This window comes from Papaver somniferum, chromosome 3, assembly GCF_003573695.1.
Source record: "Papaver somniferum cultivar HN1 chromosome 3, ASM357369v1, whole genome shotgun sequence".
In the NCBI taxonomy this organism is placed as follows: Eukaryota; Viridiplantae; Streptophyta; class Magnoliopsida; order Ranunculales; family Papaveraceae; genus Papaver; species Papaver somniferum.
Genome location: NC_039360.1, coordinates 163,479,518 through 163,505,060, shown reverse-complemented (window position 1 = coordinate 163,505,060; position 25,543 = coordinate 163,479,518). Strand labels below are relative to the sequence as shown.

Sequence of the window (25,543 nt, the reverse complement as noted above, 5' to 3'; positions counted from 1 at the left end):
CACATTTATGTCTTTGAAAATCGTATTAACAAACTTGGTTAGTTAAAGTATTATTACAAAGATTTAATGCATGATTTATGTCTTCTTTGAGTGACTGACACCATCTTCACGGTGACTTCACCACAAAATGGAAATCATAACCGAAACCACCGCCAACAACAAAGAAACCGGATGCAGCGTCAATCAGACACAGGAGCCATCCTTCTTCTAAAGTATTTGTATGAGAGGATAAATACCTGCAAAAAAGAAAAGAAAAAATTGGAAACATGAGATAAGAACCCATACCACCATTAAATTATAATAATTGTACAAAAAATAATTAATCTAATTGAAAGGGTTTAGATTTGTAAAAGGCTTATAAAGGGACAAAATCAAAATGAAATGGACCTTTTTTAAGAGACCCTGTAGAAGAATGAGAAGAATGCAAAAAGTAAGGATCTATCACCATATACTTCATCTCCAAGCAAGATGAGTGAAGAGAGTCTGTGAACGTTGGAGGACAAGGGCGGCGCTGGAGCGACAATGCAGCAACGACACTCGATTTTTCATTAATTTAGGGTTCCCTAAAACGCCACTCGATTTTTCCTTGAATCGACACCGTTCATTATATCTAACGGCCTGTAATCACAGATTAAATTCAGTCAGCAACGACATTTGCCAGTCAAACGTGTTTGATCGTTTAGCTAAATAAGCACTCACTTGCCACCAGTGTTTTTTTTTTTCTTGAAAATTACTTATATTGAAAGAAAAAAAGTTACATAGGGGTATCCAAAATGTTGGTTTCCCTTATCTCATCTAGTGGATTTGAGATATTGGTGTCTACCAACATAATGTTAACTCCATTTTGTAAACTAGAAATATTAGCTGAATTATAAAAACAAACATCTGATAATAAAGCAGAATTTAAAAAATGTGGCATCAACACCCATTGTTGTTTATGAATTCCTTGTTTACGCGTTTTTTTTGCCAAAATGTCTGCCACTTTGTTGCCCTTCCTGTTCTTAAACATAAAACCCAAAAAGTTTTCACATTTCTTCAAAATCTTCAGAACTTCAGATATTATGGCTTTGTTTCTCCAAAAGATGTTGCTCTGCTTGTCCTGAGCATAAAGGATGAGCCTCTGACAATCACCTTTAGGGCTGCACATGGGACGGGACGGTACGGTTTTTTGCCTAGCTCAGTACCTGTACCTCCCTATGGCCGGTACCTACACCTTGTACCTGTACCTAGTACCTGTTTGGTACGGTACGAGACCTGTACCTGTTTAACTCAGAACGGGACGGGGCCGGTTCTTTACCTGTAGTATATATGCATAATGCATATGTAAAAAAAACAAGAAAACAAAGTAAAAAATCTTGAGAGTTCTAAGTTTAAAAAATTTAACTGTTAAGACTTTTTTAAGACCTGAATTCATACATACTTTAAGAAAAATCTTTAAACTTCTAAGTTTAACAACATTAACTGTTTAAGAGTTCAACTAGAAAAAACAGAAAGCAAAGTAAAAAAACAGCATTTCGCTTTGGCAATTGACCACTTTCATAAGTTTGGTGCGACAAAAAACGAACTCCATCTCCAAGCATCAAGCATCCAAGACCTCTGACAATTGAACGACACCCAAGATGTGTGCAACAAAAATTTATATTTCAGTTTATGCATAAAAGGCATGAGTCGAAATCTAACAACAGGCACATATAACCAGCAATCTCTGTTAAAGGTTAATAATAAAAAAAATACATTGACATTCTAAGCATTATCAGGTGGGAATGAGGGTCTTTGATTGTCAGTGAATAACATAAGGCATGTGGAGTAAGACTTAAAACCCAATGGTAATGTTCTTGTTCAGAAAGAAGAGGGAGTAATCAGTAAGGTATTATCGAACAAACACATGAATACTGAAATAGTAATCAAACAAAGAAAAGTTTATATTACCTTCCTCATCCTTGGAGTTATCATCTGGTACATAATCATCTAAAAGATCAAGATCGATGGGTTTGCTCAACCAGATTTGACAACAGAGCAAAGCCTCAACTGTTCTTGGAGATAAAGAACTTCTCCATGGACTAAGAACACGCTTTCCGGTGCTAAAAGCTGATTCAGAGACAACCGAAGATACTGGCATGGCTAATATATCCTTTGCCATACATGAAAGTATCTTATACCTGCTACTGTTAGCCTGCCACCAAGCCAGAATATCAAAACTAGACTTGTATGTATTGTTCCCATCATAATCAGACTCGTCAAACACTTCCATTAAGTACATATCCAACTTTGTTATTGTTGCCTCAGCAGCTGATTGGTTCTTCTTGTGTCTTTTCTTCCTTGACTGAAGAGTAGCAAGTCGACCACCATTTGGAGCAATAACTGTGTTCTCAACTACAACACTACTAGACGAACTTACCACCTCCTCATTAATTGAATGAAAAGACTTGTATTCTTCAAAGAGTATCTTAAAGTCCCTCTTGACCTGTCTCATAACTATATTAACCCTAACATGGTCTTGCTCATATAAACACTGAAGAGCAAATTCTAAACCCTTCTAATTCTCTCTTGGGTCCAGCAGTTGAGCAAAAAACAAGACATAATTCATCTTTTCATAAGCACCCCAATAAAAATTGTACTTCCTAAACATAATATCAGCCATACGAGCAATAAATGGATCATTAGTTGCATTATCTCTAAACTCAACTAACTTACGTGCAAATATTCGGCTCTAACTGGAGCTGAAGTCCAACCAATCACACTTTGCTTCAAATATTCAATTGCATTCGTATTAGCACTAGCGTTGTCTAGAGTAACCCCAAACACATCCTCAATACCCCAATCCAATAAACATCTTTCTAACATTTGACCAATATCACTGCATGTGTGACCTTCAATTTGACAAAACAAGATGATTCTCTTTTGTAACTTCCAATTTTGATCAATAAAATGAACAGTTACGCAGATGTAGTTATAATTGTTAGGATAAGTCCATGTATCAGTTGTCAAGGACACCCTCATTTTGGTAGATGCAAAGTAACGCTTCAAAAAAAAATTCTCATCAACATAGAGTTGTAACAAATCCCTGTAAATGGTCATACGACTCGGCATTTTGAATCGAGGCTCCAACATCTGCGAATAGGCCCTAAACCCTTCACCTTGAACAATTCGGAATGGCTTCTCATCAACAATGATAAACACAACAAGAGCCCTTCTGCACGCTTCTTGACTGGAACTAGATGCAATCAATTTACTATCCTCACCTGGCTTTTGGGGTTCAAAAATCAATAATTGTTGTCCTTCCACCTTCTTCTTATTAGGATTCTGGGTGCAATGCCTCAAGTGTTTCCATAACCCAGACGTACCATTCTTTTGACTATCAGATTTCAATTTCTTGTGACAATGCTTACATTGTGCCCATACCTCATCTAATTTTATAAAATCCTTCTAAGCTTTTGAAGTGGATTTCGGATTCTTGGCTACATCAGCAGCAGGAGTTGTAGCTTCATTTGGATCTCCTTGTACAGCTTGTTAAGCATCAGTATAAGGTGCAGGTACAGATGTAGGGTTAATAGAGGAACCAACTTCAGTTGCAGCTTGACTTTGAGTTACATTTGCATCAATCTGAAATGAAAAAACAAGTTAAGTGTTAAACTGAGAGCTCATCAATACAGATTATTGCATTTGCATAAGAAATGGTTTGAAAAACAAAATTCATTCAAAAATACAGATTTACTGACACAAATTACAGATTTACTTCACATCAATGTTTCTAGAAACTTGAAATCATGTGAAGTATATAAACGAATTCACACCTTTTGATGCCAATATGAGAGTTTCAAGAAGAAATTAAACCAATATGACAGTTTCAAGCAGAAACGAATTCACACCTTTTCACATGACACTACACAATTTACCAAGTCCACACCAAATTAAACCCAAAACACCTAGCTAACATGAATTTCAAGCAGAACCCACAAACGCATACAAATTTAAGAAAAATAAAACACCTGCAGGTTCTACACAGTTACACAGATGCATCAATGAAAGTACCAAAAATCCAGGGAGATATGAATACACCCTGATATTCCCTATTTATCCATATCTCATTTGCAATTGCACAAATATATACATCAAATTACACGATTTGAACCCTTTCAATTAAATCATTAGACAAGTAAATAGCAACACTATGTAAAGCCAACCAGGATACATGAATAAAAACAAAATGAAATTATCGAAAATGTTAGGGTTTGTTAATTATACCTGAAGAAGATGTACCAGGATGACAAACTTGCAGCAAGTAGAAAACGAGCTGGTTTGATAATTATATCGAAAATGTTAGGATTTGTTAATAACGAGAAGGAGCTTGTTTGATTTCTAGGGTTAAACTTGCAGTAAATAGAAAACGAAAATGGTGGTGCGGTGGCTTAGAAGATGGTGTGGTGATGATGATTAGAACTTAGAACCGGTGATGATGATTAGAACATGGTGGTGACTGGTGCGTCGACGGCCTCTTCTCGCCTCTTCTCTGAGAGGAAGATGAAACTGAGAGGAAACAAAAATGAAGAGAATACGATAGAGAAAGGGTTTAACCCCTACTATCTGCGACTAGGATTTAACCCCTAATTTCAACTGATATAGATCCTCGGTACTACGGGACGGGACGGGAAGGGAATAGCATAGGACCGTTACTCGTACCTCCTCTAGGCACGGTACCAGTTTTAGTACTTGTACCTGTCCCATCTGACCGCGGTTTCGGGACGGTTCCTGCGGTTCCGGGACGGTTCCTGTGCATCCCTAATCACCTTCCACTGAGAAGTTCTTTAGGTCCATTCTTTTTGCGCAGTTTGTTGTTTCCAGCATACTCAGAGCCTCTGCTTCTTCTGTTGTGGAGGCCCTGAAAGTCTCAGCTGTAGCTTGGGTTGCACCACCTGTATCATCTCTCAGAATTATACCATATCCAGCAGGAGTAGAAGAATCAAACCAAGAAGCATCAAAGTTTATTTTGAGTTGGTTTACTTGGGGTTTTGACCATCTACTAGCATTTATATCAATATGACTATGTAACACAGAAGTGGTATTATTTATAACTCCCTGTTTTAATTGTCTCAGAGGAGACCAAAAAGCCAAGTGCCTCTGAACAGCAAGAGATAGTTGAATGCTTGTTGTTGATTTGGATTGAAAGATTCGTAGACATCTTTCTTTCCAAATCAACTAACATTTAGTAGCCATGATTTCTATCTCAGAGTTTTCATATATACCTGCTATCCAGTTAGAATACATTTGTGCAAAAGAGTAATCTAAATTACTATTATGATTTATACCCACAACAAGAGGCAGTAAAGCCACAGATTTAGCATAAGGGCATTCAAAAAATAAGTGCTTTAAAGATTCACATTCATGATCACAGAAAATGCATTTTATATCTATATCATCCATATGTTCACTCAGTTTTTTCCTAACAGGTAAGGTATTATGAATACACTTCCATAAGAAGATTTTTATTCTTTGCGTTACATTCAACTTCCAAAAAACAGTTATATCAGTATTAATGGAAGCCAAAGAAGAATTTTTCAGTTTTTTGTACATTGATTTAACCGTAAAATTTCCATCATTTGTAAGCAGCCAACGTAATCTGTCTTGTTTCAACTTACCATTCATATTTGTGAAAATTCTAATTCCTAGAATCTTATCAGCTATTTTCGAAGTAAAGTTACTTTTAACTTTCGTTACATTCCACTTTTTGGTATTTAAGTCTAACAACTCAGATACAAGTGTTAAGAGATTGTGTTTATTACCACAGTAAGATATTAGGTTTTGTTCCATACCTGGTATCCAAATGTCAGTCCAAATGTTGATAGACTTACCGTCGCCTACCTCCCAGCAACTGAATTTTTGGATTAGAGAAACCTCCTTCGACTTGCCACCAGTGTTTACATATTGCCCTTTTGGATTTTTGTTGCAAAACTGTTCTGCAACTGCAAACGATTCCATTTTAACACATCTCCGAGATAAAAGGGCGTTCAAAATGTTGGATGTGCGTTCTACGATACATAAGATTAAGATGTGGTGTGACCAGAAAATGAACACCCCGGCATTTGTCTTTACAACAGAATCATCATTCTATCTAGATTTTGGGATCCCAAATATCACTGGTATTCGTCTGAAGCATGTCAGTCTAAGACTCTAAAGTTTGAACTCGTGGAGTGTTTCTAGTAGGTGGCACAGATGGGAGTTCAAGTACCGTTTCCCCTTCATGAATTTCATCTTAAATTTTACTGGAAAACTCAATCACACCAATAACTGTGTTATTGATTCATCAATTTGTAAACTAATTTGTAATGCAGGAGGGTATTAGTTTATCCCCAGCAACAAATTCATAAGAGACACCATTAACTTCAATCAAACAGCAACCTGGACTTTTCCTACAACCAACAACCTTCATATCTCTCTAGCTTTCAACAGTATATTTTCAACAGTATATTATCCATGAACTAGAACCGCTTGTGCAATCAATCCGGCCTGGCTAAGAAAATGGTACCTTCTGAGGAGTAGGTATACCAAGAGACTTTTTACCTTCCTTTAGCCTGTAAGGTCAATTTGCTTTCTTCTCGTCTAATAGCTCTGATAAGGTTGCACCATTATCAGCTTGAGTCCTCAATCTCTGTTGTTGTTTCCTCCCTTTCCTTGGCCGTCTGATTGCTTCCAAATTTAGCCATCACTTTCCTAACTTCCTTACAAATGCCAAGACAATTTCTTGGTACAAGGCTAGAAGTCCTTATATATGTTCTTTCATTCCAAATTCAATCAACCCTTGGTATCATTTTCGCTTTCATGAATTTGATCATGAGATTGTATAATGTACCGATCTCTTCTTTAACTTCTTAATTGATTCATGTGATATATCCCCAGCCTCAGATTAAAAAGGAACACCATTAACTTCAATCAAAACTACACCATGTAATTTTCCTAGAACTGGTTTCCTTCCTTTCTCTCTTGACCATAACAATATCATCCCATCTCTTAATTCCTGTATACAAACTCAGCCCACTTGGACATCCTTAATAGCTTTCAGTGGCATACTGCAATCAATCCTGCCCGGCTCAGAAAATTGACCACACGACCAGGGGAACAAACCCAGGCATTAGGTGGTCATGGGAAGAACAAATGGAAGAACTTTAGTCTTTAGTGGATGATGGTTTCGTGAGAATGAAATATATAATTCATTGAATAATAATTCTTTTTAGCAGAATAAAGGAACAATATTAAGATTACCGTACTCATTCCTTCGTTGGAATCTTACGATTTTATCTCCCGTATGCCAAGAACGATCCGATCTACTAGCTTACTGACAATTTCAAAGATTCTAATGAAGTCATTATGAAATCTTTTAGATTTACTTTAACCAGAACTTTTATAACATCTGGAGTATCAAAATCAAAGCTTTTTGTGCAATAGAAAGACGAAACACTATGCAACTAGAAAAACTACTCTGATCACCACATACAGGAGGTAATCCATTAACATACATCATACCAGCTAATTCACTAGGGAGATATATCACTCTGTTGGTCATTAATTATACTGATAAACTATGAGATTCATATTCTGAATCAAAGATTCAGATTGAACTAATGCAGGATATCGATTACTCGAATAAAAACAGCAAGGAACAAAAGAATGAATACTCTACAGATATAGCTCATGAGCCCCATAAGAGTTGCAAACAAGGCAGAATACAAACCTTCATTCCAGATGATACATACCATTTGAGGGCACATGCTGCCAGTAACATTCGAGGAAAGAGCACCTGCGAGAAACAAACCACCAATGCAGAATACAAACCTTCATTCCCTCATACAAAACCGCAAGTGCTTATGGTTTTTTTGTTTGCAACAGCTTGAGTCAATCTTTATTGTTTTCTCCCTTTCCTTGCCCCATCTGATTGCTTCCAAGACTAGCCATCACCTTCCTCGCTTGTCTGCATTCTGCACCCTTCACTCGCCCTTCCTTGGGAATGCCAAGACAATTTCTTAGTAAAAGGCTAGAAGTTAATAACCCCTTGATTAATCAATGCACTGAGTTCAGCATTAAGCAATTGTTATCCCAGCACTTACAACTTTGAACGAACCCCTGGAAATGCTTCTACTAGGTGGTACAATTTGGAGTCCTCGTACCATTTTTGCTTCATGAATTTGATCTTGAGAATGTAACATGCACCAGAAAACTCAATCCCACCTATAAATGTAATCTTCTTTTGCTTCCTTTATTGATTCATCAATTTGTAAGCTAATCTGTAATGCAGGTGGGAATGATTTGTCCCCCGCAACAAATTCATAGGAAGTACCATTAACATCAATCAAACTGCAACCTGGACTTTTCCTGGAACCGAGTTCCTTCATTTCTCTCTTTACCATAACAACATCATCCCATCTCTTAGCTTCTGTGTACAAACTCAACAGACTCATATAAATTGCTGCATTCCTTGGTTCTTCTCTCAATAACCATCTTGCTGCTAACTCTCCCACTTCGACATTCTTGTGAACTCTACATGCGTTTAAAAGTGCACCCCACATAGCAGCGTTAGCTTTCAATGGCATATTGTTCATGAACTTAACAGCTTGTGCAATCAATCCTGCCCGGCTTAGAAGATCGACCACACAGCCAAAGTGTTCAACCGTGGGTTCAATCCCAAACTCTGTTTCCATTCTCTCAAAATACATTAATCCTTCTTTAACCAATCCTGTGTGGGTGCAACCAGATAGGAGACCGACAAATGTGATTGTATTAGGCTTAACACCCGATTCCACCATGTTTTCAAACAAATCAACTGATCTCTCTCCAAAACCATGCATTGCCATGCCAGAAATCATTGCTGTCCATTCTCCCACAAGCTTCTCCTTAACTCCTTGGAAAACAAGTATGGCATCTTTGATGCTCCCGCACTTAAAATACATATCAATCAGTGCAGTATTTATCCAACTATCGAATTGATTTCCTTTCTTATTCTTAATATAAGAATGGATCCATTTACCAGTATCTAAACTACCCAAATTAGCAGAGGCGGAAATGACACCCATAATAGTAGAATCATTAGGTTCCAACCCTTGCATCTGTAACTGACGAAATAATTCCAATGCTTCTTTAAACCGCCCCTTTCTAACATAACCCGTAATCATCGCACTAAAAGAAACAACACTCTTCTCAGGCATTTCCTTGAACAACTTGCGTGCAGTTTCTACTGAACCATGATTAGCATAACAAGACAGCAATGTAGTCCATGTCGCAACATCTCTTTCAAGCATTTCATCAAACACTGACCGAGCATAATTAAACTTAGCATTTGACCCGTAAAAATGGATTAATGAATTCTGAACAAATATATTAGTACCAAACCCATGCTTAACAGCTTGACAGTGAGTTTCTTCCCCTTTACGAATGTCGCTGAGAACTGAACAAGCTTTGATTAAGAAAGGGAATGTGTATTTATCAAGTGAGGGTCGCCCGTTTCTGTGCATTTGGTTATAAAGAATGAATGAATATTGTGGATTACAACTCGAAGAATAAGCTCGTATCATGGTGTTGTAAATGAAAGTCGATTTCTTTTGAATTTGATCGAAAATCAAGCGTGCATAATTTAGAGAAGAAGGGTTAGTAATTGCGAAGAATGTAATGAGTTTTCGAAGATAAATTTCTTGGTGCTGGAATCCATTGATTATTATGTGAGCATGAAGTTTCTTAGCTTCTTGCATTCTCTTTTTCTTTTCTTCGGCAGAGACGAGTGTTGTCGATTTAAAGAAGAGAGAAATAAAGAAATAGAGGTTTGTTGCAGTAACAAATGAGATGCACGTACCATCTCTGTAGATCTTCTTACCACTAAAATGACTGTTGCATCGTTTGTCATGTCCAAAAAGAAATTGTGACTGCTGGGATTGGAGCCCAGATCTCCACTGCCACTTCAGTAATTGACTAGTTGTCTCAAATTGACTTGGGTATTGATTGGGGATTCGAGCCCAGGTCTCCACGGCCCATCGTTTGTCATGTCCAAAAATGACTGCTTTTATCAAATTGACTAAGCCAGTTTCTTTTTTTTTTTTTCATCATCATCAACAGAAAGGAGCTTACAAGCATTGGATGTAGGCGTGAGCATAAAAACCGTAACCGCGGATTTGACTCGTATCCGTCCGCAAAATTACGGATTTCACCCAGACCGCAAGATGTATGGGCCGGACACGGGTGGAGTTCTCAAATCCGCACGCGGTGCGGTTGCGGTTGTCTTTTAAAAACCGCGGATTACCCGCATCGTTGGGTAGTAAAGTAAAACTAGTAAGCCCATAACTCAAATTGAAAAACTTAAGATATATTTCTTGCTCTTGAAAACTTATGATTCATCTTTAGTCGCAGTTGAAAAAGTAACTTCTTAGATTTGTCATTTGGAAGGAACACCGAGTGAAGAAATTATAATTAGATTTCCGAGATAAACTGATTAGACAAAGTTTACTGGAGCTACAAGTAACTGACTATACTAGAGCTGTTAGTGGGCTTGGCCGAAATGGAACATTTTCTGCTCTAAAATTAGTGGGCTTGGCCTAACAAATCCGCGGTTAATCCGCAACCGGCCCGTACAATCCGCGGGTGATTGGGCCAGTCACGGTTTGATTTTTCAAATCCGCAACTTTGACGGTTTAGTTGCGGGTGACCCCTAATCCGCAACCGTCCGTCCGTTGCACACCCCTAATTGGATGGAAGCCTGACAACAAGTTGGGCTCCAATAGCTTTTTGGATAACAACACCTACCCTAAGAAAAAGGAAATCTCCAGACAGTAATACCTATCAGAAGTCCAGTCATCTGCGCCATGTCTGCACCGACCAGGTGCCACGTCAGCAAGTTGACACGTCATCACCGCCACTCCATGTCATCCACCGATGCGTCATCATCATTTTTAGTGCCACGTCAGCCAAGCTTGCCCTGCCAACAAAGCCATGTCAGCTCTTGTCTTCCATGTCAGCATGATGCGCACAGTAACACTGTCACGTCTGCAACAGCATGCGCGCTTCGTTAGAAACTTGTTTCGTCAATAACTTCTTCGTTATAATTTCGAATTGAGTGATTTTTGGCTCGTTGAAATCGTCTTTCAATTCCCTATACCATGGAAGCAAAATTTCATGTGTTCGAGAAACTTTTATGTGCACTTGAAGCAGCAACATGATCGAGTTCGAGGTTCGTGGATAGCGACAGGATCGAGTTCGTGATGAGGATTGCTTAAGCCCTTCAATATTTATCCTGGCATCACATCGCGAGCACCTAAAGGCTCACCTTGCACGTGAGTACATAAGTCTTGCTCTTTGCGCAAGCATAAAATCTCATCTTGCACGCGAGTATGAAAGACTTGCACCTTGACAAGAATAAAGTCTCATGTCAATCTCGAGCCCAATGCCCGATGTTGATCCAAAGACTCGTACTCAACACGAGAATACAGCCATCCTGCCCGAGCAACGAGAGCTACAGCCTTGTTACGTTGCGAGCAAAAAGCCTTGCCCCAGCCGCAAGAACATTACATTCCTCTCAAGACTCGACTAGCTTTCAAGCATCACAAGTCCACTACGTGGCATTTTATTAAAATTCTGAAAAAACGGTGGCACTTTATCAAACCGGAAAACCAAAGTGTAGCATTTTATTAAAATTCCTTTATTTATAAAACATATTACCTCTCTTTCTGTAAAAAGGTGGTATCATTTTTTCATTTTAGCCTAAAGATAGCCCAAATTAAAAAAAATAATAGTAACTCTTTTCAGTAATGGGAAGGGAGTATTTAAATATAGAACAGACGTTTGTTTAATGAAATTGCCATATGTGGATATTTATTTCAGGACGAAAATTAGAAAAATACTTCCCTAAACGAGATGCTATCACCTTTTCGATTTGACGTATTTTTAGGATAAATAAAAAATGTGATAGTACCTCTTAATTTATTTAACCCTTACTCTCTTGGTAATTTCGATTTCAAACCGAGACAAGATATTATTCTCTTGGTAATTTCGGTTTTCAACCGAGATAGGATAAGGGGGACTCCGAATATTGCAAATTTTCTATTTGGAACTCACTGCAAGTGGATGATAATTACTAATTATGTAGTGTTTAGTTAGAGGTGTAAAACGTGCTAGCTCAGCAAAGACCATCCCACGAAGTCACGTGCTTAGCGGGCTGCGGGCTGTGTTGGGATGTGCCAGAGATTTAGACGTGTTGTGCTAAATGGCGTGTTGTGCTGTGTTGTGCAAGAAAAATTAAGGTGATGTGCCTTGGTGCGCTAGCACACTTATTTTATGTTTACCAGAATAATATTTTTTGAGATATTTTAGTTAGTACATGTATTATTACAGAAATAAATTAGCATAACGAAAATATAACGTCAGAAATTGGCTAAAACTAAGGTAGTCAATTTCGAATTTCGGATTGTCTCGGTCGACACCGAGATACTGGTACAACTTTGTCTCGGGGAAATTCCGTTTTAAAATCTCGGTAAAATCTCGGTTTCATATTTTATATCCTCGTATCGATAATCACTTAAAAGAAACATAGTATTAGTAAATCTGGTTGTTCACCTTCCTCATCATCAACACCAAATAATAATTTTAGCTCAAGAAATTCAAACACACCAACAAGCAAAAATACTAGTGAGTGAATTAATCTTTTTAATTTTCGTACGTGAGATTAGTCCACTCAATTTAAAAAGAAAAAAAAATTCCGGCCAAGACAAATCAATTCCGACCGAAAAACGCGTTTCCGGCCGAAATTTTCGCAAAGATTTCGTCCGACCGAAATTAACAAAATCGTGTCTTCTTGGACCGAAATCCGGAATTTCGCCGAAATTTCCGAAATAACCGAAATCGACTACATAAAACAGAGGTATCTCAAATGACAAAAAGAATAAATTATCTCTGAAAATTCAGACTACTAGGAGAAACATTTTATGCCAAATACTTACTCTTTAAGTATGAGACCCCCTAGCTCCCTCTCCATTACTGTGTTTAAACCACCTAGAGAATCAACTGCAATGCCAGCATTTCATGTGTTGTACTATTTGAAACACCTTAAATAACCTTTCCCATCATATCTCTTCACTGGTCCATCGCTTCAGTAATAAAGGAAAGAAGGAAAAAGAGCACACAAATATCTTCAACATTTGAAGGCCTTTCTCAAAAGTAAGTTGCCGAGTCTTTTTCGGGTACTGCCATAACAAACAAACAAGTGGATACTCAGAATTAGATTACAAGGTTAAAACGCAAAAGAAAATATAATAAGAAAGGCAATGTGTTCAATTGCACTGCTAAAAATGCTAAAAAAAAAAATAATTAAGAAATAGATAGAGAAAAGGCCAGGACTAGTGAGGCAGTAGTCATGGGGAAAAAACCTATGTGTTATTAGAAAGAGACAGAGATGGTAGATAAAACAGCGGTAGCCATTAATGATGAGAAAACAGAGAGAAAAGGGAAGTAGAGAAGAAGACAAAAGGTAGCAGGAGGGCAGCTGTGCGTTTATGTTTCCAGCCGAATAATAATTATTCGCCCAAAAATCGGCACTTAACCGCTTAAACCCAAATCCATTACGTGCAAAACGCCAAATAAATTCGGCCAAAGGCCAGCCATCTAAACGGCTGACTTTTGGCTACACAGCTTGAACTGTCATAAAAAAGTTCAACTCAAATTAGGCCTAGAATATTTCAGATGTGTTAATAAATAATAAAGTCAATTTATTGGTTAATATAATTGTTCACCTTTAGATGTTCAAAGGGATACTGCTTCCCAGTGGCCTCAGGTTCTTTCTGGCATTTCTCATTTAACTGTCGAACACTGCAACAAATAAGCTGCCTACTATCTCCATCACCTGCATACGCAAGCTTATAATATATAAAGGAGGCACCCAATTTTAAGCGTTCATTGATTCATTGATAAAGAAACACAGTTGGCCTTTGGTTCTCGAGAGGTGTTAGTGTGTTCGCTACCATGGAAATACAAGTAATTTTGGTGCTGCCTTATAACTCGAAAGGTAGGGGGCATAAGCTGGTTAATTTTATGGGCCAACAAGGACATCTACATTAAAACTTTGACGTGTTCTGGATGAGTTAATAGTGTTGGAACACAAATAAATGCACACAGAAAATGCTACTCCAAGTCCAAGGTAGATGCTAATTACAAATTTGAAAATTAAGTTTCAAATTGAAAAGAGATGCTATTATTTTACTGAACTGTATGATACGAAATCTAAACCGATCTAGATAGTGGATTCTCAAAAGCCATACCTCAGAGTAATTCTCCTTAATCTCCATTTCCACGTCAAGACCAACAAATTCACTCAAACCTCTGGGATTGACAGAGTCCCTAAAAACTGCCTCGATTTCAAAGACACGCTGAGAAGCACCACAAATTTCCCTCTGCCTCCGAAGTTGTGATGATTCAGCAAGGCAAGTAGGGAGGCCTTGATAGTCAATTTTAACAACAGTTGCACCAGCTACACCAGACCCTGCTACCAGTTTTGGTGTATGGATTCCAACAAAGTCTTTGGATGCCAAGAACTGCCTAATTGCCTGCAAAAGTATGAATTTTTTGCTTAAACAAGTATACTTCGATTAACTTTAAGCGGAAGAAAACACAGCACAAGCTAATTATTGTAACAGTTCAATGTCATCGACAAAGACGCTGTGCACTTACACTTTCAACATGCCACTGAATGAGATAAATCTCTTTGTTAGCACGAACTAGTTCTACAGGCTGCAAGAATCAAAAGAGAAACAACGTACTTTAACAGGTTCATATGCAAAAGTAATTTTAGTTGTAATAAATTCTACAATAATTCAACACAAACAAATAGACATGACTGTAAGGAACCCACTGGTTTCTTATAATATATTCTTCTAAAAGCTATTAATGTGAGAGCATACCTGCATAGGTTTGGGAATATCATCAGCTTCCAACACAAGTGAAGTCCAGTTTTTCAGATATTCAGGAAGAACTTCCCAATGGTTTTCAGATAAAGGATTAGTCTCTGCTGAGGGAGAAGCAAGAAGTGGGGGAGCATCGTGTACACGTTTTTTGGCCACCATTTTCTTTGGAGCATCTTTTCTAAAGAAACTAGTCCCTCCTTGAAAGTTTAAGCGTGCATCCTGATTAACGAGAGCGAGTTGTTCATCGTCCTACAACAATCAAAAGAGAAACAACTTTGGCAATTAATGTCAGGAAATTCAAATCAGTATGAATGGACTTCAATATGACTTTTCTCATCAATCACAAATTGTTTTATTTGTCGGGCTAGGAGAATACAACCTTTGCTTGTGCACTCATTTTTCCTGCAAGAATGTTTAGATATGCTCATTTGCTGCTTGTTCAAGCATCAAAAAAACTTTGATATCTTTAGCCATAATACCGTCCTTATACAAAGATTCATAGAGTAGTTTCTTACAATATGTTCTCCAATAAGAGCATACCTGCAGAGTTTTCTCAAATTCAGCTTCACTTCCTGAGGTGTCATCAACTGAATCATAGAGAGGTGCTGAAGCTTCAGCAATCCTGCCTTCTCCATCTGAGGAATTTGTACTGCTAGTCGAATCACCTGCTAAAATTAATGTCGAAATCCATGAGATTAGAATCAAACATATCTCAATCCACATAACCCATCAGTCAATCAAATGGAAATGTACAAAGAATCAAATCGTTTCCAACCTTCAGAATCCCCGCCACTTTCTTCCTCCTGCTCTGATTCGATAGCTGAAGAACCTAAAAATCATGAGATTTTTGAGAGCGATCTTCGAATGGACAAAACCTATTAAATCTAGAATCAAATATAAACAAAATCAAATATGTCTCAAATTGATGGAATTAAATAATCAGACACCTCTTCTTTTTTTTGAGGATGTTCCTCCATCTATCCTTAATAGAAACGTTGTTTCTGGCTGACAGTGCATCTTTGAATTCACGATCCCTGAGGATCTTCTTCCATTTTCCGGCACCATGTTTCTGTTGGGGTTCAGAGCCATCTACGTGCTAATCTTGCGGAAACATATTAGCTAACAAGAAACACTTGATCTCTCGGATTGTTCCATGAACCTTACTACGATCTAGGATAAGAAGAAGAAAGAGAATCACATAGATGCAAGGGATAAACAAAGCAACAAGAAGTAAAGTACTCACAGATTTAACGTGGTTCAACAACATACACAATGTGTGTATTTGTTTACATCCACCAAACGGCTACGACCTCTTTATTCATTATAGAATCACCACTTAGAATTACACAACTGACTGACTATATCAATCCATCGACTCACTACAACGTGACCGAACACAAGAACTCTCACAAGCACCCTATAAGATCCAAAGTAGTGTTTTCACGACTTCACCCATACGAGATAATGTTTACCACATTATCTACCACCACAAGATGATCTTCTCTGCACACCCTGATATAGATTACCATGGACCCCTTTAGCTCAACACCAATAATCTTATCCAACACCACCAAGATGATCTTCTCCTCAACAAGATGTCTTACCAACATCTCCATATGAATACTCCAAAACGACATATCTTCCAACATCGATAAGTATCCCATAAGCACCATAATGGTGTACTCCTTCCACCATTAGGTCTCTCACATAACCACCTCAATAGGTGGGATGAATCCCTCATATCTCTACGAGATTTACATTGAAGATTCCATGACTAAACACTTAGCCTAGACCTCCTTATATAGGAGTCACAAACTTGGTTCCCTAGTCTTGGCCTCCTTGGATTAGGAAACCGACTCATACTAGGAAACCATGGTCAATTTAGGTATCCCATCTTAATATGGTAATTAACTCAAACTAAGAATTTAACCTAAACTAGGAAACCACCGTTTCCCTACAATTCTCCACCTCGGATCATGCATTCATGCATGAGACGATCAACTTGTTATCCCTCCATCTTCTAAACATCGATTGCACCATCACTGGTTGCCTACATATCCTCAATAGGAATCAAACCGAAATGTAGTTCATTCAAATTGTTCCATAGAACCTCCACCAGAAGAGAGTAAACCAAACATGAACGTCACCAACTCAGACTTAACAATCCAACCTACTGGTGATTGTACAAATCTCCACCACGGTGAAAAATCTGACCATCTCAACAAATCAACATCATATGATCATCCGTTATGAAACATATTGAGAAAATACACCTTATTCCTTTATGTTCACAACTCCACATTGATTGGCATCATTCTAGGTGTATTGCATGCCAACTCAATCAGACCATATATGATCATTGTTCATATGCTTCCATCGAACTCAGTTACAGTCATTATGCGCCCTTGAGTCTTTGCGGGCTTTGGACTTACTTCATATTACAAACAAAGCTCCGTATTGGCTTTCCTTGCTCCACCTGAGTCAATGTTCCGCTCTTCTAAGCCACTAACTCCAAGTTACGCACCACATCCATTAGGGTTGACATCCATAACTACTCGATAAGAAAATGAAACTACCACAGTATCCTCCATGCGTCTGCCTAAGTATTACCTTGGCAGAACCATAGTCTTCATCTTCGTCTCTAAACTCCAGCCGAGTCAATTGCTTACTTAAACAATTGATCACATACTTGCTCTTTTCCATGAGCATATCCTCCAAAGTGAGTTAACGAGAAACCTTGCGTTAGTTTGTCATAAACCAACCTTCATGTTAGCTTCCAAGAAACTAACCATCTTTTATGTACCAAAGCATATTGAGCATGACTCTAACTGCGCACCAAATACAACCAATCCATGGATCATTGCCACCGCGTGCCAATCTCGAGTTCATCTCTTATGAATCTTGCTTTACGAGCCTATCTCTGATTGGATCATGATTCTACAACCATATTTCCCCAATTGAGTTTTACTCCTTCAAAAAGATCATCATATCTTCAACTTAATGCATACATACCAAACACGTGTATAGCTTCACAGAGACTTCGACAAATGACACACCAATCACCTTCACCACTTCAGCAACCTCAACGGGCTTTGGCAACAATGTCCTTTTATGGGCTTTAACATGATTGTCAAGATAGTCTTTTATCAATTTCATAGCAAGCATGTAATTTTGACCTCGCGACAGTCAAACCACAACACAATCGTACTTGGATATAACTGTGACCATCGTCGAAGAGTTCACTGCTACCCTCGTAACAATGCATAATGTCACATTCTCTCTTGTACATATCCCTTTTCCAATCTTGCTCCAAAACGTACACCAACGTTCGAAATCTCATAATCCTTCCTTCACACAAAGACCCAATCACACACAGGCATTAATCTGAAACCTTTGGTAACTTCCTCAAGCTCCAAGAAATTCAAGACGTTGTTGTGTTTATCTTCTCAAACAATGTAGAAAATAACTTGACGAAAACTATATCGTTGCTGAACCAAATTTCTCAAAAGAAATCTTTACTTTCATCTCTACAGGCTCTGTCACTATTGAAATTAATTTCAATAACTGTAGCAGACGAGCAAACCACCAAATATTATCATTGCTATAGTGTTGATCTCTCCAACAGAAAGTCTCACACTGATCATTAGGAAATCAAATAGCCAATAAAAATAAAAGGTTAACGGAAAAACACGCCGAAATCGTAGCCCTTCTCAAATTCATGCACCGTCCTTTCTCCTAAGTAATATTCGCTAGCTACCACCATACACATTGTAGTATTGTATCTTTATTCTTTAAACTCTTGAAGTGTCCAAGCGATACCTTTTTAATTCCTCACAACGGGTCTTCACCAAAGTAGGAACGTATCCGCAACACAAATAGACCAACCTGTTTCTCACAACGGTCTTGCACTTCAACTAGCCTCGATCGACTTCAAATGGTGTAAACCAAACACAAATCTTCGACTGAACGTCATCGACAAGAATCAAAAGATCACAAACTATCTAGCTTCTCCATCGGAAACAGTACGATAGAAACTCCAGAAAATATTGTTCTACCCGACACAATTCCATACTCAACACAAACAAACAAACCCTACAAACTGTTTCGACAAACTGAATCAACCATAGTTCCACCATAACCAATATCACATCGCATCCAACGGTCCATGTCTTTCAACTTATTTGAACCCTGAACCCTGAACCCTAAGACTGAGAATCAAACTCTTCACTTCTGGAAAATATCAAATCCTGGAGAACGATCAATACTTCCAAAATGAAACCTACTAAGAGATTTCCCAAATCCTTATTGTAACAAACAACTAAGGCAGAACGAGTATGAATTCATCTTCACATTCTTCAACTTCATGTTAAAGAAAATCAGCAACATGATCTAATTGATGACAATTGAATAACCAAATTACTGTTTCCCTTAGTATGGAACCATAATGAGACTTTAACATGCTTATAATTTCATCTTTACTTTCACCAACATACAAACCAATATTTGTATCTCAACTAAGATACTCTTGCTTTCTTGTATCTTGCCAAGCAAACACCGATTAATTGAAAACCAAATCTACGTAGGTCTTTCAAACAGTTCACAAGAATATAGTATGAAGTATAGAGAACAAATAAACTTACTTGAAGCCATGCATAGGGTTTATGATCCAATAAGTATCAATGCCAAATCTCCAATGTAGAGCACCATAAACTTTAACCATACATCTTGACCACATCGAATGCAGATCACCTGACATAATCCCATTCCTGCAAAAGTACGCTTTACTTTGCTTTGTTCTCAAAACTGATGAAATCAAATCCTACACATACTTGATAACATCAAACTCTGCATCTTCGGAAGCTGTAACATCAAATTCTCACATACTTGATGAAACCAAATCCTTCGTCTTCAAAATTTTCTACCGATCCAGAAAACCCAGAACTTCTCTCTTCAAACCTTATATCCATCGTAAAGCTCTGATACCAATTGTTGGGGTTCAGAGCCATCAATTTAGGTATCCCATCTTAATATGGTAATTAACTCAAACTAAGAATTTAACCTAAACTAGGAAACCACCGTTTCCCTACAGTTTCTTGACCCCATCAATTAGAGTTTGATCCTCTTCCTTTGTGAACTTTACTTTCACCCTAGTCTTCTTAGTTTTTGCAGGAACTTTATCTTGAACTGAAAACCTATTTCGCGATTTCTTCTTCTTAGCCATGACTAGGGTTTGTCGGTAAAACAGTAAAGTAAACCTCCCTTCTCTCTTCCCTTTCTATTTCGACACTGGAAGCAGCAATTTCTATTCTAATTTCATCAACCGTTCGTATTATATCAACTTTATTAACCTAAAAATTTATTAACTTCCACTTTCCTTTAATTGCCCCTGCGAGACCAACAACCCTCCTAGCTCGCTTTTAAAGGAGGTCTAGTCATTCGTGGGATTTTTTCCCTTTTTTTTATGAAAATATTTTATTATTATTGGATAAAGAATTTACATTAACCAGTTGAAATATTTTTTATTTTGTTTTATTGTTTCTTTCTCTTTTTTACATTTTAAAGGAACCTTAACAATTTTAAAAAAGGTAATTATAATATCCAAAAGACTATATGGGACAATCCAAAATAAGGAGTAAAACCTACAATTTCCTAATGCCTCTTTTACGCACTTAGTAGCTATTGGTTCTGACAACTTTCCTGTAATGCTCCGTCCAGACAATGCTTTTTCTACAGTGGATTTGTAAATTCTTCAATACTTGGATGAAAGGAACTTCTTGTGTACAAATAATAAAAGAGTCTTGGAATAGTTTTAACATTGTTGATCCTTCTTCTGGTACGGTCACTAACTTGAAAACCCCATGAGTTAATTCATATTTGATTGAAAGAAGAATTTTTTCGAAACCTATTATACGGGCTCGAGGGAAATAGTTTTCAGGGTTTCTAAGGATTCAAATATCCTAAATGAGGATAAGGCGGGATTCAATTCATAAAAAAAATACCAAAATGCCATTTACCCATCACTACGCCAGAAATGACCTTTTTTGACGGACCAAGTATGTCGTTTATAAGGATTATTGACAGTGTCAGCCCGTCATATTTTAAGGTGTCCAAAATTGTAATTGATGGTCGCCTACTGTCAATAATTAGCAACAATAAACTACAAGCTTTACCTGTCAATAATTTTTGACAGGCATCACTCGTCATTTGGTTCCAATATTGAATTGCCATCCAATCTAAAATTTTCAATAATTGTAAAAATATTTTTTCTTTATTGCTTGATTTGTAAATAAAAATAAAAATGAAGAAATAAAACCATTTTTAACTTATAATTAACATATATTGATAAATTTCAATCCCATACAAATTCGTTGTTCAAACAACATCCAAGAAGACGACAACAAAAAAACAAAGCAAAGCAGAAAAGAAAAAAAAACTACTGACTAATAGAGTATTAGAATCCAATAACAACAGTGGAATGGTCTGTTGCCGAAAATGCTTAACACTTGGTTTTGGCTAATTGATCAACTTCCTAATCATAACACCACCAAGCTTTCCATCTTCATCATACAATTCCGCATCTCTGTTAAACATTAATTACAGTAAAATATAGATCGATGAAATTGTAGACTATTCTGACATAAAAGATAGAGAAACGGTAGTCAGATGCATGATTCACTTCAGGACTCCCAATTGTTCAATTATTTTTAACAGCACCCGTGGCATTGGTACACAACTATAAAACTTGTCTATGAAGTAGCATACAAATATTGATTTTCTAATAAACTAGCATTCTAGAAAAGAAAAGGGGACAAACTTACTTAAGAACAACTGCAGTTGTCAAAGCCAGTATTGGTATCCCAGACGAAAGGTTGTGATAGCTAGACACCTTTGAGGAGACATAAACAAAACAACAACAAAAAAGAAAGAATAGGAATAAGATATCGAGTACGCTGACAAATAAACTCATAAAATAGAATACATATTCTCTGTGTTCAAGCAAAGCTAAGACCGAAGTTTATTAATGGCATTTCCCTGTTTCATTTAATGGCATAATATATCGAAGAGTAATGGTATTTCCATGTTACATTTAAAAAATACATACCTCATTTGGAAGTTAGAGAGTCATCGTAATGCATACCATCAAATCTGTCGAATGGAGATCAAACACAAACACAAACAGTCAGAACAACGAACAAGTATTGGAATCCAGTCCTGCACAATTATAGTAAACAAAGTACGCACTTGTTTTCCTTAAATGATCTCACCCACAACTAAGCGTTGCGACGACCCAAAGTTGAAGACTTGATAGACAAATCTGCCTCACACAGAAAAGTCTATAGGATTGAATAAGTCTGTCTCCCACAGAAATACCCAAGAGTTTTTGTTCCGTCTTTTGATAAATCAAGGTGAACATGAACCAATTAATAACCCGGACTTATATTCCCGAAGAACAGCATAGTATCATCAATCACCCCACAATAAACTTAATCGACTAGCGAAACAAGTTATTGTGGAATCACAAACGATGAGACGAAGTTTGTTTGTGATTACTTTTCTATCTTGACTATCGGAGATATAAAATCTCGATACAATTATTTTAATTGCACTCAACACGATAGAAACAGCAAGATCAGATCACCCAACTACAAAGATAATAGTTGGGTCTGGCTTCACAATCCCAATGAAGTCTTCAAGTCGTTAACCTACAGGGTCTCGAGAAGAAACCTAAGGTTAAAGGAGAATCGACTCTAGTTATGAAACTAGTAACACACAGGAGGTGTGGGGATTAGTCTTCCCAGTTGCTAGAGTTCTCCTTTATATAATTTTCAAATCAGAGTTTGCAATGTAAGTTACCTAGGTAACAAAGCATTCAACAATCACCATTCACTACAAAAATACTAAGTTTCAGCCACGCCAAAGAACCGTGGAAGTTGACCAAAAATCCGTGGCAAAAGATAACTTGCCACGGCAGCCTCCTCGTGACAAATAGTCCCGTGGCTAAAACTATTTGCCACGAATGTTTCCACGGTTTTTATATTGGTGGCTAATAATATATGATCATTTACCACGGGTACCGTCGTGGGTAATAATTAGTTGTATGACACATGTGTGGGTCTATTAACCACGGTGTTAGCCACGTTTTTCACGCGTGGGTGCTCCAAGGTCATTTTATGTAGTTGGATTATACTGCTAGCCACTAAAATAATAAGACAATATTTACTTTACAACAATTTCAGAAAACACAATCTATTCATTAAAAACCCCAAGTACTACATGTTTGTCTGATTATATTCAGAAGCAAATAAAAACTCAATATTAAACCATTTCGAGTCTGATACAAAAAGAAAATAAATACTTAATACTGAACCATTTTGAGTCTGATACACAAAATACTTAAAGTGAATGAAAATAAAATACTTAAACTATCATAGATGGATTTCTTACTTCCAAAGTTAATTGTCATATATCTTCCAACACCTTGAACATGTATCTTTCAATGAAATTAACCTGCAAAATGTAGACATCAAATCTGATATCAATGACAAATAACAGCAGAAAATATCCATGTATACAACATTTACAAAGGCTTAATTTCTTATCCTTTCAAATATAACATGTGGTCTAAACCATTAAGAAGATGCAGAAGAACATATGATCTCTCATATACACCTATGGATTCAAACAAGTACAAATATCCATCAAACATTTAAGCCAATATACCTAGTTACCCATAGATCAATCCATGGAAGAACAAAGAATAAGAAATTCAGATTAGTACGTAACCAATACACCTATTTCCTATATCATCCACTAGTGTACACAAATAATAATTACATGGTTGGCAAGATATTAGCTAACGATAATGCTAATGTGTGTCGTGACAGCTAAAATAAAGAATGTTCTGCAAAAATCACTATAGTCCATGACGTTAATCCAAAGTCTAGCTTAACAATTATGCCATCGTATTTCTAATATGTTGCAGCAAGAGGAACATGTTTAGAGGTTTATAAGCAACTGTAATCATATGATCAGACTAATAAAGTAGAAAACATTACCTCAGATTCGTGTAATAAGATATAACTCTATGGCTCTGGATGTGGGAGGTCCCTCTACAAAACAAAATGCAATTAAGAAAGTTTGTGACTGAAAAAATAGTATTTGTGGATATACTCATACATCCCCGAGAAAGCTGTAAGAATCTAGAGAATACACTGCAAAAAATATTTGTGGATATGCTAATACATACCCGACCAGCAAACGGTAGCAAAAGGGCATCTATTTTTTTTCTGTGATTCCTCGTTAGCCTTTTTCATATCATCTACAGTTTTCTTCATCTCAAGACGTTCTTCTTCCATGTCGTTCTGCATATGAACCTGGTCCTCCTTCAGTTTCTTAATTTCATCTCTTAACGCAGCATATTCCTCGTTGTTTTGGACAACATTTGAAGAAGATTCTCCCGTAAGCTTGGCTACTTTAATTGCTGAACCAACACCAGGAATCCGACATGGTTTCTCAGATCCCAAGATTTTAGAATACTGGTCTCCCTTCAGCTGGTCATAAGAAGTGAGTTCCAAGATTGAAACATCATTATCTGAACCATTCTCTTCTAAATCTTCCCTCTCCAAGGCTTCCATTTGAGCCTGCAATTATAGTATGCAAAGTTAAAGTGAGAACAAGTTGCAACTATTTTACTAATTCTAACAACATACAAATTAACGTATTAAAAAGCCATACGCAATTTGCTTCAGCTATAGGGTTGGGACTTTTCCCTTCTTTGGCTCTATAGGTTTTCTGATACACAGCCGCTCGACTTGCTTTCTTTTGCGTCGTCTCTTCTATCTGTTCATATATAGTATGTCAAGATCTTCATACACTAGTGGAAAAGAGGCTAATTGAGACATAATGAAACGACACCAATACCAAATGTCTCAAAACCACTATATACTGAACGCGTCGTTGACTAAAGTCAAAGCGTCGTTATGGTATAACTTTGGTTGACTTCTAGAACGACATGCTTGTTTGTGTTATTGACTAAAGCCAAAGATGTCGTTGTAGTATGACTTTTGACTTCTACAACGACAAATATGATAGTATTGTTTATGTGAAAGGTATTTCCAACTGTGTGGATGTGATTTTCTCTTCTTATGCATAAACGGCTGGAGATGAAACATCTCTTTTTTCACATCATCCTTATCCTTATCTTCTGAGAGAGAGAAACCGTACCATCATTCTCTCCGCCTCTATTGCCTTTTATCTCTCTTTCTCCTTCTTCCCTCCCTCTCTCTCAGACGAATAATTTTCTCGTCCTCGTCTTCACCTCTACATACCTCCACCTCTTTAGTTTTCTCAGGCAACAGTATTTCAGTTTCTTCTCAGTAAAAACGAAAAAAATGAAAACTAGGGATTTCACTAATCTCTTCATCAACACTTTAGTTCTATTTTTCTTTACGGTTCTGGAGCATCAACTTCAACTGGTGTAGAGGATAGCAAATCTTGAGCGTCGGGTACAAATCTGGTATAATTTTATTTTTATCATATTTTTAATGTTTAAATTTAGGATTTCTTTGGTTTTGACTCTAGGGTTTTTCCCTTAATTTTCTTGCGATTTCTTTTTTGTG

The 25,543-nt window shown here is 37.2% G+C and overlaps 2 protein-coding genes across 5 annotated transcripts; both read right to left on the bottom strand.

Moving 5' to 3' along the window:
* Nucleotides 1-5,915: 5,915 nt before the first annotated feature.
* LOC113357921 (pentatricopeptide repeat-containing protein At5g66520-like) lies at nt 5,916-9,768 on the bottom strand. The gene is made up of 2 exons (XM_026601412.1): nt 7,749-9,768; nt 5,916-7,330 (listed from the first exon to the last, which is right to left on the bottom strand). The coding sequence occupies exon 1, from the start codon at nt 9,732-9,734 to the stop codon at nt 8,211-8,213; it is 1,524 nt and encodes a 507-aa protein (XP_026457197.1). The 5' UTR covers nt 9,735-9,768; the 3' UTR covers nt 5,916-7,330; nt 7,749-8,210.
* A 3,021-nt stretch (nt 9,769-12,789) lies between these two features.
* Nucleotides 12,790-15,995, bottom strand: LOC113361847 (aspartate--tRNA ligase 1, cytoplasmic-like). Of its 4 annotated transcripts, none has more exons than XR_003365376.1 (8): nt 15,872-15,995; nt 15,700-15,753; nt 15,465-15,592; nt 14,922-15,173; nt 14,692-14,751; nt 14,283-14,567; nt 13,758-13,867; nt 13,091-13,211 (listed from the first exon to the last, which is right to left on the bottom strand). XR_003365376.1 is itself a non-coding variant. In XM_026604943.1 (7 exons), exons 1-7 carry the CDS (start codon nt 15,987-15,989, stop codon nt 13,092-13,094), a joined length of 1,017 nt encoding a protein of 338 aa, XP_026460728.1. In that variant the 5' UTR covers nt 15,990-15,995; the 3' UTR covers nt 12,790-13,091. The 4 variants fall into 4 exon arrangements, 2 of the variants coding, with proteins under 2 accessions (XP_026460728.1, XP_026460729.1); XR_003365377.1 differs by lacking the exon at nt 13,091-13,211 and adding an exon at nt 13,569-13,662; XM_026604943.1 differs by lacking the exon at nt 13,758-13,867 and having other exon boundaries at nt 12,790-13,211.
* Nucleotides 15,996-25,543: the final 9,548 nt, after the last annotated feature.